At 46.0% G+C, this 16,553-nt stretch overlaps 2 protein-coding genes across 13 annotated transcripts in view; both read left to right on the top strand.

Annotated features, from left to right (window-relative positions):
* The first annotated feature begins 201 nt into the window (after window positions 1–201).
* AMZ2 (archaelysin family metallopeptidase 2) lies at window positions 202–8,942 on the top strand. Of its 5 annotated transcripts, none has more exons than XM_004749088.2 (9): window positions 202–316; window positions 770–864; window positions 1,192–1,281; window positions 1,835–2,117; window positions 2,439–2,612; window positions 2,741–2,869; window positions 5,957–6,120; window positions 7,261–7,437; window positions 8,594–8,942. In XM_004749088.2, exons 4-9 carry the CDS (start codon window positions 1,835–1,837, stop codon window positions 8,747–8,749), a joined length of 1,083 nt encoding a protein of 360 aa, XP_004749145.1. In that variant the 5' UTR covers window positions 202–316; window positions 770–864; window positions 1,192–1,281; the 3' UTR covers window positions 8,750–8,942. The 5 variants fall into 5 exon arrangements, with proteins under 5 accessions (XP_004749145.1, XP_044936879.1, XP_004749147.1 ...); XM_045080944.1 differs by having other exon boundaries at window positions 213–377; XM_004749090.3 differs by having other exon boundaries at window positions 315–416.
* The window catches only part of ARSG (arylsulfatase G), a 103,453-nt gene continuing 95,779 nt past the window's right edge, over window positions 8,880–16,553 (top strand). For 5 of the 8 annotated variants that reach the window (XR_006607016.1, XR_006607017.1, XM_045080939.1 and 2 more), the window contains exons 1-2: window positions 9,508–10,866; window positions 16,230–16,342. The gene's annotated coding sequence lies outside the window, so the exon portion shown is untranslated. Of the gene's footprint in view, window positions 9,017–9,437; window positions 10,867–16,229; window positions 16,343–16,553 lie in introns of those variants that run through there. The other 3 variants (XM_013054503.2, XM_004749095.3, XM_004749094.3) reach the window with 3 other exon arrangements.

The raw sequence follows: 16,553 nt of genomic DNA on the forward strand, positions 1-16,553 counted from the left end.
TGACTTCGACGCCTCGCTCCCGGCTCACGGCGGCCAGGACCCCGACGGCGGACCCACGACTAGGGCTCCGAGCCTGCCCGAGAGCCGCGCACGAGGGGGCGTGGCGCGCGCCGCGGGGGCGTGGCTCGCACGAAGGGGCGTGGCTCGCGTGAAGGGGCGGGGCGGGGCGGGGCGCGACGGAGCGGCGGCGCGGCGCGATGGGGCGTGGCGTTGCGCCGGCGCGGGGCAGGGGAGGGCGCGCGGTACGGCGCGGGGCGTGACGCCCGGGCGCGCAGAGGCCGCCGCAGGAAGCGGGGCGGTGTCCAGGGCCGGCGGGGTGAGGGCAGTGTTGTGGAGCCGTCAGATCCGGGCCGTGGCCTCCCGGGCTGGGGGGCTTGGTTGTGGAGGATGGGGACGGTCGCGGTCGGTGGGGAGGGGTGAGGATTGGGGCGGGGCCGCCGCGGCGGAAGCAGGGGAGGACAGCGGGGGACGGGGGCGTCTCCGGAGAGCAAGGCCCTTTGAGGAGGCTTCCTCCGGGCGGAAAGACGGAGCGAGGCTCCCCGGGGGATCCCCACTCCACCCCAACCAGGGACCGGGTCGCGGTTGCACGGGCCCCGGGCCAAGGTGCGGGTTGCTATAGCAACCGGCGGGGGCGGCCAACGTGTCGAGGTTTGCCCAGGATGTGCTGGGTTTAGCACGGCAGGCCTCCAGCCCGCATGAGCGAGCCTCTCCTGCCTCCCGCGCTTCCACCCAGGGTGGCCAACCTCTCACACTGCCTTTGTAACATTAGGGTGAAGGCACCCCGCACAGCACTTCCCCGGCCAGGCCCAGGCATGCCCGTCCTTGTAAGGCAAAAATCTTCGATGGGAGCCTCCCTCCCTAAAGGTAGGTGGCCTGCAGGAGGGCACATTTGGTTGCTGTTTTGTCCCGTAGGAGACGCGAAAGGTCAGCCCGGTTGGGGAGCCCTGAGGACGATTTTATACACACATCCGAGCTCTTGACAGCAGTGACCTCCGTTTGGGAATTTCGCCCTCGCTCTGGAACCCCAGGATTCTGATGTCCAACGAGAACGAACAGACATTACCTTAGCTTGAATTTCCCCATCAATTGTCAATTATTAAACTGGAAAAAAAAAATCTAGAGAATTAGGAAATATGATGGGTTCCAGAGAGTGAGTCCACAATTTTTTTTCCCCTTTTCTAACTCAAAAAGCCTCGTGGCGGAACAGCTGTTTGACGCATTCAGAAGGAAGGATGACAGCTCTACAGAGGAACACGGTGTGAATGGAAGAAACCTGTCATTGTGAGTCTGGCTTTTGGTTAGTCACCTGATGTCCTCCCCAGGGTGACATGACTTGGAGGCAATAAACTTCAGTGGCCGAGGTCTATTACCAGCCTGCAGTTAAGTTACAGAAATGGCAGGACTTACATCAGTTCTCTTTTTGTGTGGTCTGGAACATCTTTGAGTCACCTTGGAAAAGATGAGTATTTTTCATGCGGCCCTAATGAGTCAATTCATAATATTGTTACCCCAGGGACAGAAGGAAATAGGGAATCAGGTCATCCTCTTTATTCTCTTATGGTTTTTGTAACTGGAGCAGGTTCCGTAAGAGAAGGAGGAATCAACTTCGTGATTTTTCTTTTCACCTTTTCAGCTACTCTCCCCAAGAAATGGATTGGAAATGGGGAAGAAAACGGGTTGTTTGGTGCGAATAATAGTAACAAGCAAACAAACAAACAAAAAACCAATTTTTCCATTCTAGGGAGAAATGAGAGATGTATGTGGAGGATAGGCAGATTCAAGTCACCGGAGTGGATATGCATTGTCTGTCTGATTGCTTGTGTTTTCCTGGTAGATGCAAACAGTACAGCACTCTGAACAGACTCTAAAAACAGCTCTCATCTCAAAGAACCCGGCGCTCGTATCACAGTATGAGAAGTTAGACGATGGCGAACGGCGTTTGCTGAACAAAGCCTTCAAGCCAGACAGTGATCTGTTTGGACCCATTACCCTGCATTCAGAATCAGACTGGATCATCTCCCATCCGGAGGCTCCCCAAGACTTCGAAGAGTTTTTCAGTGATCCTTCCAGAAAGGCACCGTCTCCAGAGAAACGCAGTATTTATATACAGTGCATTGGTATACATTGGTAACTTGCTGGATTTGGGTTGGTTTGCAGTGGGCCTGCTGCCAGGGATAGCCTGGGCTGCTGATCTCATTCAAGTGGGCAGTTTTATGATCATTTTTTGACATTCATTACAGTGGTGGAACCCTTGTCCCAAATCCCCTTAAAAAGGGACATTTCATTTCTTTGTAATTCATGTTCACATCAACGAGTGATAAAGGTTTATTGAAAATCTAGAGTTAGTTTGCCTCTAACTTCAGATTTCTGATTACAGACTTGAGAGGCTGAATGTTGAATCATTCTCAGGTCTGTCTTGCATTTTTTCTGTCTTCTAGGGTCTCTGGGAAACACCAGAATTATCAGTGAAGAATATATTAAGTGGCTGAAAGGTTACTGTGAAGCATTTTTCTATGGCTTGACAGTAAAACTCCTAGAACCGGTTCCTGTCTCTGTCACGAGGTGTTCCTTTAGAGTCAATGATAACACACAAAACCTACAAATTCATGCAGGTGAATTAAACAACTTTACAATTTGAATTGAGGAAAGGAACTATTAGATACATGTATGGATGGATATATATATATATATATATATATATATATAATCTCACATGGATTTTTTTTTTTTTTTCAAATAGGGCATATCCTGAGGTTCTTAAAAAAGAAGAAACCTAGAGATGCCTTCTGTATTGTGGGAATAACAATGATTGATCTTTACCCACGAGACTCCTGGAATTTTGTCTTTGGACAGGCCTCTTTGACAGATGGTATTCCTTTTTGACATTTTTGGTAGAAGTTTCTTCACCTTGAGAGTTATTTGAACCTGTTGATAAAGGGAAGAAAGTCCAACCAATTATTGTTTTAATACTTCAGACTGTTATTTCTCGTGTACGGTGCTATGCTCAGGAAGTAGTATGCTGTGGTTGGATTCTGATGATCCATGAGCCATGCACTACCTACATGACCCTGAGGCCAATGATACCTATTTTATTTTTTATTTTTTAAAAGATTTAATTTATTTATTTGTCAGAGAGAGAGAGTGCACAAGCAGGCAGAGTGGCAGGCAGAGGCAGAGAGAGAAGCAGGTTCCCTGCCGAGGAAGGAGCCCGTTGTGGGACTCAATCCCAGGACCCTGGGATCACGATCTGAGCCGAAGGCAGCGGCTTAACCAACTGAGCCACCCAGGCATCTCAATGATACCTATTTTAGAGAGTCCTTTTGGGATAGTTTACCTGTGCGGATACATAAAATGTATACACATATACCTAGCATCCATAGAGATATTCTGCACAACAGATGGTAAATGTCAGTAATTCAGGGACGAGGTGAATTAAACATGTTAAGGATGTTTGTACTATCGTTAACACAAGTGAAAATCCTGCTGCTTTTCAGTTCTTTTTGTAGCTCTCTTGCATAGCTAGAGTGACCAGAGGCTGATTTACAAGTGTGCAACGTTCTTACTCTGTGACTCATGACATTATTTTACTTCCGTAAAGTCAACTTCAGTGTTCAATTTGAGATATAGTAAACTTGACTCACTGGGAATTCTGCACTGTAATACTGAGGGTAGAAAAGAATCTGGAAGTATCCTTTTCTGGGTAGAAAGGATCCCATTCTGGGTAGAAAGGATCCCATTTTTGCCTTATTGTATTTCATTCTTTTTGCGTTCTCTCCACTCCTTTTCTCCCCACCTGTCTGTTTGTGCTGTAATTTCTCTACCCTCGTCCGCTAGGATCTGACAGGTTTGAAGGGGAGTCCAGTGCACTGAGGGCAGTGGTGGTCCATTAGCGCTCTGGGGCTGGGGAGTAGGTACCCAGGATTGTGCTTTCAGAGTACCAGTTTGACTATCCAGGTGTCACATCAGCCTTGGGGCTTGTTGGGGGTGGGCCCTTTCTTTAACAATTTTTTTTTCTATTAGGCATTTCCTTTTCTGACACATTCTTTAGAGGTGGGAGCCCAGGGCACCAGAGTCTCTTCTACCCCCTGCTCCTTCATTGGTGACTTCTCCATTTACATTCCTAGAGTGTCCCCAACCCCCTCTTGGAGACTCTGGCCACTGCTGTCTTTCTGATTTTTTAAGAGCTATCTTTCTATCAGAAATAAACTTTTTTTTAAAAAAGAAGATTTTATTTATTTATTAGGAAGAGCTCAAGCTGGGGATAGAGGGAGAGAGAGAGACGCAGACTCCCCACTCAGCAGGGAGCTCCACATGGGGACTGGGGAGAGTCCGGGACTCCATCCCAGGACCCTGAGATGACCGGAACCCAGGGTTTAGATGTTTAACTGACTGAGCCACCCAGGTACCCCTATCAGAAATAACTTTTTATGAGCTGAATTTTTCTCTCCCCTTTTATAATTAACCTGACAGTGATGGAAACATAAAAAAAGTTTAACAAATTTTACCTAGACATTGCTAGCTAATTTATCTTACAGCATTTGAGGTGGTCAGGGGGCATTCTCCTAAAATGTTTCTACTTTAAGGCCCTCCCCTCCTTTTTTAGTAAGTTGGTTTTTTTTTTAAGATTTTATTTATTTATTTGACAGGTAGGCAGAGAGAGAGAAGGAAACGGGCTCCCCACTGAGCAGAGAGCCCGATGCAGGGGCTCTATCCCAGGACCCTGAGATCATGACCCGAGCTAAAGGCAGAGGCTTACGCACTGAGCTACCTAGGTGCCCCTTTTAGTAAGTTTTTAAAATAGTGCATGGCCTGAAAGAAGGTATAAGCTAGCAGCGCTGATCTGTTGGGCAGTGAGATAGTATCTTACTATAAGTGACCCCCTTACTATAAGAAACCCCCAAAGATGGGGGTTTTCAAAATGGAGAAATTCTTAATTACCAAAGAAAATAATCTTACATCCGTAAGTTTATTAGAAGTAGAAAATGTTCTTGCTAAAGGTATTGTAGTGAAATATGCCCACACTTGGTTGTCTAGAGGTAGAGGAGGTCCACTGTGACAGGAGGAGACTTGGGTTTTCCTTAACTTTCAGAATGTTCTCTCTCTCTCTCTCCCTCTAAATATCAAATATCAGGCGACACCTGGAGGGGTGGGGTGAGGAGCATTCTCTTCGGATCAAGTTGGATTGGACAAACTTACTATGAATTCATTTCTTTAACAACAACAAAAAAAGCCTTTTTCTAAAATGCCTTATTTTAAATCACAACGGGAAGAGGCATAAATTAAAGTGATAATGTAAACAAGTCTCACCTTATAAAACCGTGCCCTTTAGAATGCGTTGTGCAGCAAACCCTGTCCTCTCTGTGCGCAGAAGCTTCCGTGTGACAGGAAGTCATTACAGGAGTGTTTATTCTGGTCACACGATGGCAGCCACATAAAGTCCCGCTCTGAGTGAGAAGGGGGAGGTGGGAGGAGGTTCTGTGTGAGGGCATGGTCTCCACCATGGTCTCCAAGCCTCAGGGCAGTGCAGGGACCCTCGCTGACCTGTAGGACCTAGAGATCTGGTTGTTGTGCTCCTAAAGAGGAAAGTCATGGCTGTGTGGTGTGTGTGTGTCACCATTTTTCCTTGCTCCTGTTGGAGTCCTTGATTTGGACTACTCTTTGAGAAAAAAGACTAATCTTAGAGGGGAAAAAATTCTGGAATTTTCCATTTCTCAAGAATTTGATCTCAAGACCATTGAATCTTACAGGGCAGGGCAATGTGGCTAGCAGAAGAGCTAGATAGGGAAATCTGGGGCAAAAGTTCTCCTTTGTCTTGGCAAACTATAAGCATATTAGACTGTGAATGCAGTAGCACAGATTTGTACCCAGGGACTAGATGCCCAAATGGGCTCTCTTTGTTGGTTTTTCATCCAGGAATCTTACTCCCATTCTGTTGTTGCTTGTCCTCCTCTTCTAGGTGTGGGGATATTCAGCTTTGCCAGGTACGGCAGTGATTTTTATAGCTCACACTATGAAGGCAAAGTGAACAAGCTACAGATAGTATCTTCAAGTGACTATTCCATTTTTGATAACTATTACATCCCCGAAGTGACCAGTATTTTGCTGCTTCGTTCCTGTAAGGTGAGTCATTTACAAAAAAAAAAAAAAAAAAAAAATCCAACGGTATTTTTTAAAAAGCTTTTAATTATCTAAATTGTGTATAAACAGCCCTTCAGGTCCTAATTATAAATGAGTTTATATCAGCTTGCATACTTTTGATGGATATTGTTTGAAGTCGTCAATAAAACAATTAAAATGGATACCTTAATACTGAGATTTACAGTATACATGCTGGCTTTTTGTCCTGTTGGTGACATGCAGCCTTGGCTGTCTGCACATCCTCGCCACTAGTTTCATTGCAGAATTCTGCTATGAGTAAGGTAACTGACTCTTTGAGGCTGTGGTGGCCACCCAGTCAAGCTGTTCTTGGAGGCCGCTGCTCTCAGGCATCGTGAGAATGGCTTTCTTTTGGCCCAAAGCAACCTTCTCCCACGGTTAGTTCTACTGACAGCTCCTGACCCAAGCCCTGCTCTTCGGGAAGCCGCCTCCTGATTCCCTCCCCCACCATCTCCGTAGCCAGAAACATAGGCTTTTCCTGCAGCTGGGAAGTTGTGCTTAGACACTGAGGGCTAGAGTGTTTTCAGAGTATGTGCCCCATGTCAGCCTCCCCTGGTGCAGATTGAGCACCCTTCCTCCCTAACCTGCTGACTCAGCATCTGTGGGGGAAGGGTCCAGAATCTAAATGGGTAACAAGCGTCCCACTGGTCTAGTGCAGTGGCTGTAACCCAGGGGTGAGTTGTCCCACCCGGGGACTTCTGGCGGTGTCTAGAGACATTTCCCGTTGTTGCATTTGGACAGTGGGGGTTACCGGTGTCTAGTGGGTAGAGGCTGGGGGCGGAGCTAAGCATCCTATAATGCATGGGACAGCTGTGTCCTTCCCCCATCCCCACTGTGCTTATGCAAAGAATGATCCCACCCAGCACGTCAGCTGTATCAAGGCTGAGAAACCCTGCTCCAGGGGAAGTAATGAAGTGTAGGGAGGAAGGCGGTAAGACACTTAGGGAAATGAAGGATTAAGTCTTTGGGCCGATTAAGTTTTGGTGAGGACAGTAAGGGAGTTGATCTCTGTAACTTGGCTTCTTTGAAAAGCAAGGAAAAGAAGGCAGGTGTAACTCTGTGCTGAGGGTGGCACTACCAGGCCTTGCTGTGCGTGTCTTGCAGACTTTAACCCATGAGATTGGACACATATTTGGACTCCGGCACTGCCAGTGGCTTGCATGCCTCATGCAAGGCTCCAACCACTTGGAGGAAGCTGACCGGCGCCCCCTCAACCTTTGCCCCATCTGTTTACGCAAGCTGCAGTGTGCTGTGGGCTTCAACATCATAGACAGATACCAGGTAAACGAGGGGAAGAAAAAGGAAGAAGGGAAGTGGTTATCTAACTAGCAAACTGCCATTTTCTATTAGGCCCTTCTGTGGAGCTATAATTTATCAGAGGAAATTAGTGCAAAGATAAGCAGGAAGCTGTGGTTTGAAAAAAAAGAAAAACACACAAAGAAATCTCCTCTTAAAACTGCCTTGCCTCTGAGCGCCTTGCACTTGGGCTCAGTGAGAAACTGTGGGGGAGTATGTAGCCCCCTTCGCTAAGTGCCAGAGAACTTGACTTGGAAGAACAGGCTGAATGCTGATGTGCGTGGCAGAGTTCATTTTTTTTAAAACCATAAGTATATGTGGAGATGCTTCATCTTCCCACCTATGAGACAGGGGTATGCTGTTCACGCACAGGAAAGGATGAGTTTCTTGAAGGAGGAAGAGGGAGAGGACGTAATCTCGGTACGTGTGTGCATGTCCGTGCATCCAGGCCAACCCACAAATGCATCTGTAACCCATCACATAGCTCCTTGTGGGTGTGACTGCTCACGCAGCGATCTTTACGTACGTGTGTCTGCCTGTACCTTTGTGCACACTCACACGGGGACCACTTGCACATCAGCTTGAAAGCACTTGCCCAGTGCCCTAGGGAACATTTGGCACGTTGAGAAAAGCATAATCCGGGCACCTGGGTGGCTCAGTGGGTTAAGCCACTGCCTTCGGCTCGGGTCGTGATCTCAGGGTCCTGGGATTGAGTCCCGCATCGGGCTCTCTGCTCAGCAGGGAGCCTGCTTCCTCCTCTCTCTCTCTCTGCCTGTCTCTCTGCCTACTTGTGAACTCTCTCTGTCAAATAAATAAGTAAAATCTTTAAAAAAGAAAAGAAAAGAAAAGCATAATCCTCCCATCCAGAAAAACCTGTGAGGATGCGTGTTTCTCTTTCATCTCTTCTCCCGCGCACACGTCTGACCGCCATCTGTAGTCGTAGTCTGTGTATTTTTGGCCACTGCTCCTTCATGCGGCGTGCGTTCCACAGTCACAAACGTCTTTATCAGACGGAACATCTTACGGGGCTAATAGGAGCCACTGATTGAGATAATGTGATTTAGAAGTCAGTGCGTTTCTCCTGCCTCAAACTATTTTGCCCTGATTTATGAACGTGTGGATCTGAATTTTGTTTCTCAAGGCGCTGGTGAGGTGGATTGACGATGAGTCCGCCGACAGCCCTGGAGTCCGCAGGGAGCGCAGTCGGGAGGATCACGTGACTTTGCCAAAGCCTGTGGAAGCCTTTAAGGAATGGAAGGAGTGGATAATAAGATGCCTTGCTGTAGTCCAGAAATAAGAACCTTCGCCTAGGAGTAATTCCCGTAAACCTTTGCGCATTATGCCTTCCCTTGGATGCCGTACTTCCTTAGAACAAACTGCTTTACTGACTCTGCCCTGTGTCAAGTAACAGAATGGAACCTTTTTAAAGCATCTGAACTTTGAAATGAGGCTTACTTGGGATGCCGACAACTATAAACCCTCAGCCTGGTCGTGGTAGTGAGCTCGTCATTTCCGTCCTTGAAATCCATTTATACCTCACAAGGGAGTTAGGACTAACAGATAAGTAAGTAAATATAAAAATCACTGTATATATCCCAAGAAAGGATATCCAAGGAATGTAATTTCCAGGGGGTGATTTTTGATTCATTTCTCAGAAGGAGTGCGCTGCCTCCTACAGACCCAGCCTCGTCTATGGACTGTCATTTCCAGGGAGCCTGTCTGCTCTCCCTTTATTCGCTGGTTGTCCCTTGAGCCTGAAAGAAGCGATAGTTCATTTGGGGTTTGGCAGCTTATAAAATGTGACGTCCTCTCAACCATATTTACAAGTGAAACTAACAGGACTTGTACAACAAACTATTTGTGAAGGGTCTTGCTCAATTTGTTACGATGGGCCTTATGTTTGTGAGTTGCCCTTTTCCTGTAGGCTTCGAGCAGGTGTTAGGTTTATTCCTGCGATAGTATCACTCTCACTTTGCATTGTGCAGTGTTCCCTTGAGGAGGACGGAGAGTGTGATGGGGTATCCTGTTGGTGTGGCAGGAATGCCTGTGTTGGCCTGTCAGGCTGTGAACATCGGCTGGATTTCCACTGTGGGGGAACAGGCTGAAAACCACAGGCTTGAAGATTCACCTTTACGAGAGCAATGTATCTCACGCCTCTAGAAATTAGATCAGATCGTTTGGATGCTGGAGAGCAGATGGCCTTCTCCACGTTCCCGTCTTCACCCGGAGGGTAAAACTTACAGGTAGTTTTAAATTTTGAAGTTTGGAACCTAAATTCTTTCCACGTTAACTTTATTTATGCAGTGCGATCGAAAGCACATATTCTAACTGAACATGCTTTTCCTTATGACATCCATTCTTCCTTGATGAGACCTCTTAAGGTCATTTACGTTCAGACTCATTGGAGGGCAAACACTTGGTGGTTCTAATATGAAAAGAGAACCCAAGGGAGCATGGACTTTTATGGATTCTGTTACAAGTTTTATTTCACTGTTACTGGCCCTGTGTTCATTTTTCTTCTGTTTTCCTGCAAGGTAAGCACAGGTTTGGCCCTATAGGTCAGCAAGAGTTACAAACCTACACATTCAGATTTGGCTGTGTGTGTAAATTGGGGGGCGCGGTTGTTCCAACAAGACATAGAATCCATTTGTACCAACTCTGCACGGGGAGACCAGGAAAATGTCTTCTATTTAAAGAATCAAATCATAAGAGTCCTGTTAAAAGTTGGACAGATGTTAAGTTTAATGTAATGGGCATTTATTCAGCAATCAAGTGTATAATACTGCCTTGTATTTACTTTCGGACAATTTCTTAGGGTTAAATTTAAAAACTATAATTTGTTTACTGTAACTACATTTTATGTACTATAGGGAAACCTTGTTTTGAGAAATTATTTTCACTCAGTAACAAACGGAAATCCACGTAGAGCTTGCTTTGCAAATGCTGAATGAACAAACGGAAGAGAACCAGTAGTTTTCCATGGTCTACACACCGTTGTAGAAAAAAGCGAATCGGAATCGCGCCGGCGGAGTTAGTCATCTCCCTTTGGTCAAGAGAAGCATTAAGCGGCAACATTTCAGTCCGCAAAGCCTTGTAACGGCAGCGGCCGGACCGAAGAACATGGCCTTTCCCGGCTCACCCCCTGCAGCCCCGGGACACCCCCCGCCCCCGCGCCATCAAGGGTGTGTGCATTCTGCACTCGAGGGTCGGGGTGCTGCGGGCCGGCAGCGCCCTCCACCCCCGCTCCACAGCTGGGGGCTGGGTCCTCCTGCGCCTGCAGCGCTGCACCACGCCCCGCCCCGCCGCGAGCGCGCGCACAGCGCGCCCCCGGCCGTGCCCGCGCGCAGCCTCCACAGCGAGGGGCCTTGGAAGCCGCGGGGAGCCCGGCAGATCGGCGCGGCGGGCGGCGGAGCAGTGAGTGCGGGCGGGCTCGGGGCGCGTGTGCGCTGCGCTGGCTTTCGGGGGCGCGGCGGAGCCCCTTCCGCGGGCGGGGCCCCTAAGCTAGAGCGGCGCCGTCCACTACGGGGAGAGCGCGGGCCGCTGGTGGCAGCTGGATGGCTTCTGGTGGCCGCGGGAGCTCGTGTGGCCAGGGCACAGGAGAGCAGGCTTAGTCTCACATTTTACTGAATCCAATACATCCAAAATACTATCATTTCAACCTGGTGTCCATGTAGAAACAGAGAGTTTACATGGTCCTCTCATCCCGAGTGTTCGAACTCAGGCGTGCACTTGACCCTGAGAGCGCATCTCAGCGCCCAAGGCCGTAGGCGAGGGCTCCGGGGCTCCGTGTGCTCCAGAGACGGAGCCGGTCCTGGACCGAAACTCTGCGTTAGTACCGTCTCTGGCTGCACTCGGGAGGGCGCCCCTCGGAAGCAGAATTGCTAGGAGTTCTCAGGAAAGGCTCTTTGGAGGAAAAGGGTTGGCGCGCCTTCGGGCAGTACCGGGAGTGCTGCCCTTCAAGCCCAGAGGGTGTGAACGCTGGAAGGATTCCATTGGCTTTTAGACCTTGCTGTTACTTCCTTACTTGCTGGGATTTGTTTGGTTTTTTGTTTGTTTACTGTCTCCCATTGCCAAGGGCCTGGTCCGTCCTCTAAACGCATTTTCACTTCTGAATGCAGGATTGTAGAGTGTGAATAATGTGGATCCTGCTCAGTTCATTTCACACGTGGAGACACAGGCCTGCAGTAGCGAAGTACACTTGTTCTCAGTAGCACCAACGCAAAGATGGACCCGGTCGAAGTCTCCCTCATTACGAATTCTGCTTTGTTTTCCCTCTGCTGCATGACCTCATAAGAAGTTACATACCACGAGCCAGAAAACTAACAGTTCCCTCCCTCCCCCCGACTGTTTATAGAAGCGGTTATAAGATTAAACTTTCAACCTCTTTTCTATTCAAGTGGAGCCATCTGGGGTTGCTCAAAATCAGAGAAATCAATCCATGGACTCTACCGTAGCACCAAAAAGAGACCCAATATCCAGAAAAGCACTTACTTTCCATGGAGACATTAAAAAAAAAAAAAAAAAAGCATCATTAAAAAATAGTCTACTGGAAAATAGGTTACCTTGAAACAAAATCTGCTCCAGCAATATGTTAAAACTGGGCCCTCCATCTGCACACCTACCCTCCGGAGTAATTTCTTCCCGCTATTTGTTTAGTCTGCGATGGATCTATGTTTTCTTCCTTACCGCTGACTGGTTCATACGGCATTCCTGCCGGGCACTGAGATGCCCAGCCTCAGAGCTGTTGGGTCAGTGGGCTTGGATCACAGCTTTCAGTGTCTTGGAGCTACCCAGCCGCTCTCTAGCAGCACCAGACTGTCTTGAGCTGTAAATGTAAATCGATACCATGTCCTTTCCTCTTGAAAAAGCCAAAGAGAAATAAACTCATTCATTCATTGATGATATTTTTGGAGCACCACCTACTCCGTGCCAGGCCCTGCTCCAAGCCTTGAGAGGTGGCAGTAAACAACAATAAAAGAAAAAGACCCCCACTACCGTAAGGAGCAGGTGGATGAGGCCTGGTGAATGAATGAAAGCAAATACTTGTAGAACTTTTTTTTCGGGGGAAAGGGCGGATAGAATAGTCAGGAATGCCTCCCCAGGAAGGTTTGGAGGAGACCAAATTGAAGGGTCACATCATGTACATGTCAAAAGGAAGGGCAGACCAGGGGAGGGGAACTACAGATGCTAAGGCATGAGGCTTGTGTTCTCAAGGAACAAGAAGGCCGGTGGGGGTTAGAGCAGGGAAGGAGATAAGAGCAAGCAGTTCTTGAAGAACTCATTGTTAGTTAGGGGTTTTAGGTTTTAAATGAGGTTGTGACTGATTTGATTGTGCCTTCAGAGGATTGTCGTTAAGGCTTCTGTCTGGAAAATTAAAGCAATAGCAGAATTGGGCAAACCAGCTAGAAGATGATTGCCACGATCCGGCTAGGATGATCCTGGCTTGGATCAGGGTTACTGGTAGAATTGGCAAAAGCAGGTTCTGGATATATTTAGAAAGTAAAGCCAATAGGATTTGTGGAGGAACAGGTTTGGGGAGGAGGGTCAAGAGTTCTGCTGAGGACACGTGACGTTGGAAATGCCTGGTTGGCACCAGGTGCTGTGACACTGGCATGTGTGAGTCTGGAGCTCAGGGGCACAGTCGGATCTTAGAACAGGAGGTGTCAGTATAGAAAAGGGGCTTACAGTTTTGCTTGAATTCCAGGGGAGTAGATTGCTGTCAGTACAGTTGCCATGCTTTTTCTTGAGTTGCTGGAAAGGTGTCTAAATAATATAAATACATGGCCACAATGTGTATTTTCTCTCCGTAATACCTGCTGAGCTCTATTTAAAACGCGTTTGTAGATAAAATGTTCTGGAATACCACTTTTGCTGGCCATTTTTCCCTCTAGGGAATCTGTAATCACTGAAGTAGTTTTGATTTGGTTGGGAGAGGTTTTCTTCCATGAAAAGCAGTCTTGTGCCGTCTGGAACTTGTCTCTTGTCTTCTTCTGCACCCCCAGGAGTCCTTACAGAAGCCGAACACCAGGGGGAGCTAGTTTCCTTGCTTATACAGTGGCTGGCCCACCTGTTGGCACATTGCAGCCCTCTGATTAACATCTATATCAGAGACAAACTGGAAAGCAAGTCCAGCTTCTCTTTTCTCAAAGCTCCATATACTTAAGTATACTTATAGGATTAACCTTTTAGCACATAACAAGTCTGAATTGTCTTTTTTTTTTTTCCCTGAATTGTCTTTAAATTGGTCGTTTCAAATAAAGATCATAACGTTTAAGCAATGTTCTCTGAACTTTAAATCCCTGTTAGTGAGCCTGATACTTGGGAGCTTTTTAAAATAAGCATACATGATTATTTCTTATTTCAAATATTTTTGAGAAAGAGTATGGAAATCCAAGTGTTATAAATACGTCTAGGAGACTTAAATGGATAACTGGGCCATGGGAACCCTGGCTCGGGACCTATTTTCTATTTTTTCACCAGGTATTAAGCTGCAGGACAGGCAAAGAAATGTACAAAAGCTACATTTCACAGCAGGGGAGGACATAACTGGTAACTTTGTTAAAAGGTTTGGAAACACTGTATCCATGAAGGGTGTTAAAAGAGCACATGACCTTAACTCATTTTTACCACTGGAATAATTCTACTTTTGAGGAGAGAAGTAGTCTTCACTTAGCCTGAAACATTATTAAATCAACAAGGTCGGAGCAGAATCTCTTTAATCCCAGGAAATGAAATATAATTATAATTAACGTGCCATCAGCTGTTTGATCTTTCCTATCTCTGGCACTTATGAGCCAAAAGCCACTCTGACCACAATGATCCTTTCCTACCAAGATGTTCCTTTCCAGAGAGGTGCCCCTGGTGGGCCTGAGCCTTCCAGGGTCACTTTTGCGTGGGGCAGGAGTTAGAAACTGCAGGTCGCAGGCCAAATCCAGCCCACTGCCTGTTTTTCTTTCCAGACCACAAGCTAATAAGGCTTTTTTGTTTGGATGGTTTTTTAGTAACACTTTTATGTGGTTGAAAAAAAATAAAAAAAATATTTTGTGATGAAATTCAAATTTCAGTATCAATCATTAAATTTTTATTGAAGCAGCCATGCTCGTGACTTTATATATTGTCTTTGGCTGCTTTCACACTGTGGCCGTTGGGCTGAGTCATTGTGACAGAACCCACATGGCCCACAAGGCCTCAAGTATTTACAATCTGGACCTTTCCTCAACAAGTCTGCTGACCCCTGACATGGAGAGTATGCTGTTCACTTAGAGGTGGAGTAGCTCTTAGGACTAGTCTGTAACTGGATATAGATAATCTCCACTATTTATTACTTTTGATAGGCTTAGCTATTACTCTACAGTGACCACGATCTCACTTCATTCATATATTTTTCATTAAGAAATAATTAAGTTCGGGGCACCCGGGTGGCTCAGTGGGTTAAAAGCCTCTGCCTTCGGCTCAGGTCATGATCTCAGGGTCCTGGGATGGAGCCCCACATGGGGCTCTCTGCTCAGCAGGGGGCCTGCTTCCCCCCTCTCTCTGCCTGCCTCTCTGCCTACTTGAGATCTTTGTCTGTCAAATAAATAAAATCTTTAAAAAAAAAAAAGAAAGAATCAAGTTCAACAAATACCTCTTGGAAATGTTTGTGTGTCTCCTGTAGAGGTAAAAGATCTTGCAGAAACGTGAAAAAAAATTGTTTGAAGTGAATCTTCCTTGAGCTTTTATAATTTCAGTTGGATCAAACAATGAATGCCAGAACCTATACAAAAAAACTAATCAGTCTTTTAATAAAAAAAAAAGCCATACATTTATTGCAAATCTAGAAGTACCAGAATGTCACAAATACAGAATAAATCAGCAATCCTGTTTTAATTTTCTTCCAAACATTTAAAACTTGATTATTGACATACTTAAATTGGCATATTTTTTTCATGCAGTTAACAGAACGGACGTAGAGCCAGTTGCTCAGAAATCAGTTATAAATATTAAATTGTATTGAACATTCATAGTAAAAAATGTTGTAAAGTGCTGAAGTCATGTAAGTTTGCAAGACTGCCACAAGCTCAAAGTCCTTCTCAAGCAGTGACAGAGATTTGCTACATCCACCTTGATTTAGGTGTGTCTGCCACAGACACTTTGTCATTTTCTCCCCTGCCCCCGAGAGTTTTCCAGATTGTCCTATTTTTATGGCTGATAAAATACTATACAAAATGTAGCAGGTGGTGATGAGCTATGCCACTTTCATTTCAGTGCAGAGAAATATTCAAGCTTGTGTGTACCTGTAACCAAACTAGGCTTGTTACATTTTTTCCCCCTGAGTTGTCATAAATTAACAGTAAAGATGAGTAAAAGATGGAGCAGTGAGCGACCGTCACCTGGAGAGTGAGATTCAGTACGTGTAAGTAAGTAGCCACACTTGCCCTCTTTACAGAAAAATGAGAAAATGAGAAATACTTAAACATGTAGTGTAATTCCAAAAACAACAAAAAAACCCAACCAACAGTGAGCAGTTACCTAATAACAGGCAACTAGAGCAATCAAGGTTTATATAAGATGTAAATTGCAACTTGTTAACTCATGATGGTAAAAACACACGTCTCGGCTACCCCATGTGAAATACAGAAATGCTTCAACAGTTAGCGGTTACAAAAAGAAAAGAAATCAAATTCTTCAACAATTCACTGAAATATAATTCCGATCAAAGGAGATCCTCAAGTATTCTTAGGTGATAAAACAGATTATTTTAAAAAGCTAAGGCGATTATTTTCTTCCCCTTCAAACAGCACAGGTGGCCTCTGACCAAACCGAAGAATCATTACAACCTGACCCTCTTACGAGAGTGACTTTACAAGATAAGAAGTATTCTTTGAGGCATTGAAAGGATTGCAAAAAGGAGGTAAAAATGATGCTTAGGTCTCAGATTTTATTTCTTTTGATTAATCATCCTAGAATAACTTAATAATAAATAGTGGTTTAAATTAAAGACACTACAGTCACATATTTCTAAGTAATTGAAAGCAACAGGAAACACATTTTTGAATGTCATTCTCTATCTTCGGTGTTGAAATACTTCTGGTAATGACTGGCCATAAAAAGAAGTGGTAATC

This window comes from Mustela putorius, unplaced genomic scaffold (genome assembly GCF_011764305.1).
Source record: "Mustela putorius furo isolate JIRA1106 unplaced genomic scaffold, ASM1176430v1.1 tig00000487_pilon_pilon_pilon, whole genome shotgun sequence".
NCBI lineage: Eukaryota > Metazoa > Chordata > Mammalia > Carnivora > Mustelidae > Mustela > Mustela putorius.

What these genes read in the sequence shown, in the direction of transcription:
- AMZ2 (XM_004749088.2), top strand. Translation starts at nt 1,835, where the DNA reads ATGCAAACAGTACAGCACTCTGAACAGACTCTAAAAACAGCTCTCATC. An exon ending in ACAGGCCTCTTTGACAGATG is followed by an intron (nt 2,870 to 5,956) that starts GTATTCCTTTTT and finishes CTCCTCTTCTAG; the next exon opens with GTGTGGGGATATTCAGCTTT. An exon ending in ACATCATAGACAGATACCAG is followed by an intron (nt 7,438 to 8,593) that starts GTAAACGAGGGG and finishes TTGTTTCTCAAG; the next exon opens with GCGCTGGTGAGGTGGATTGA.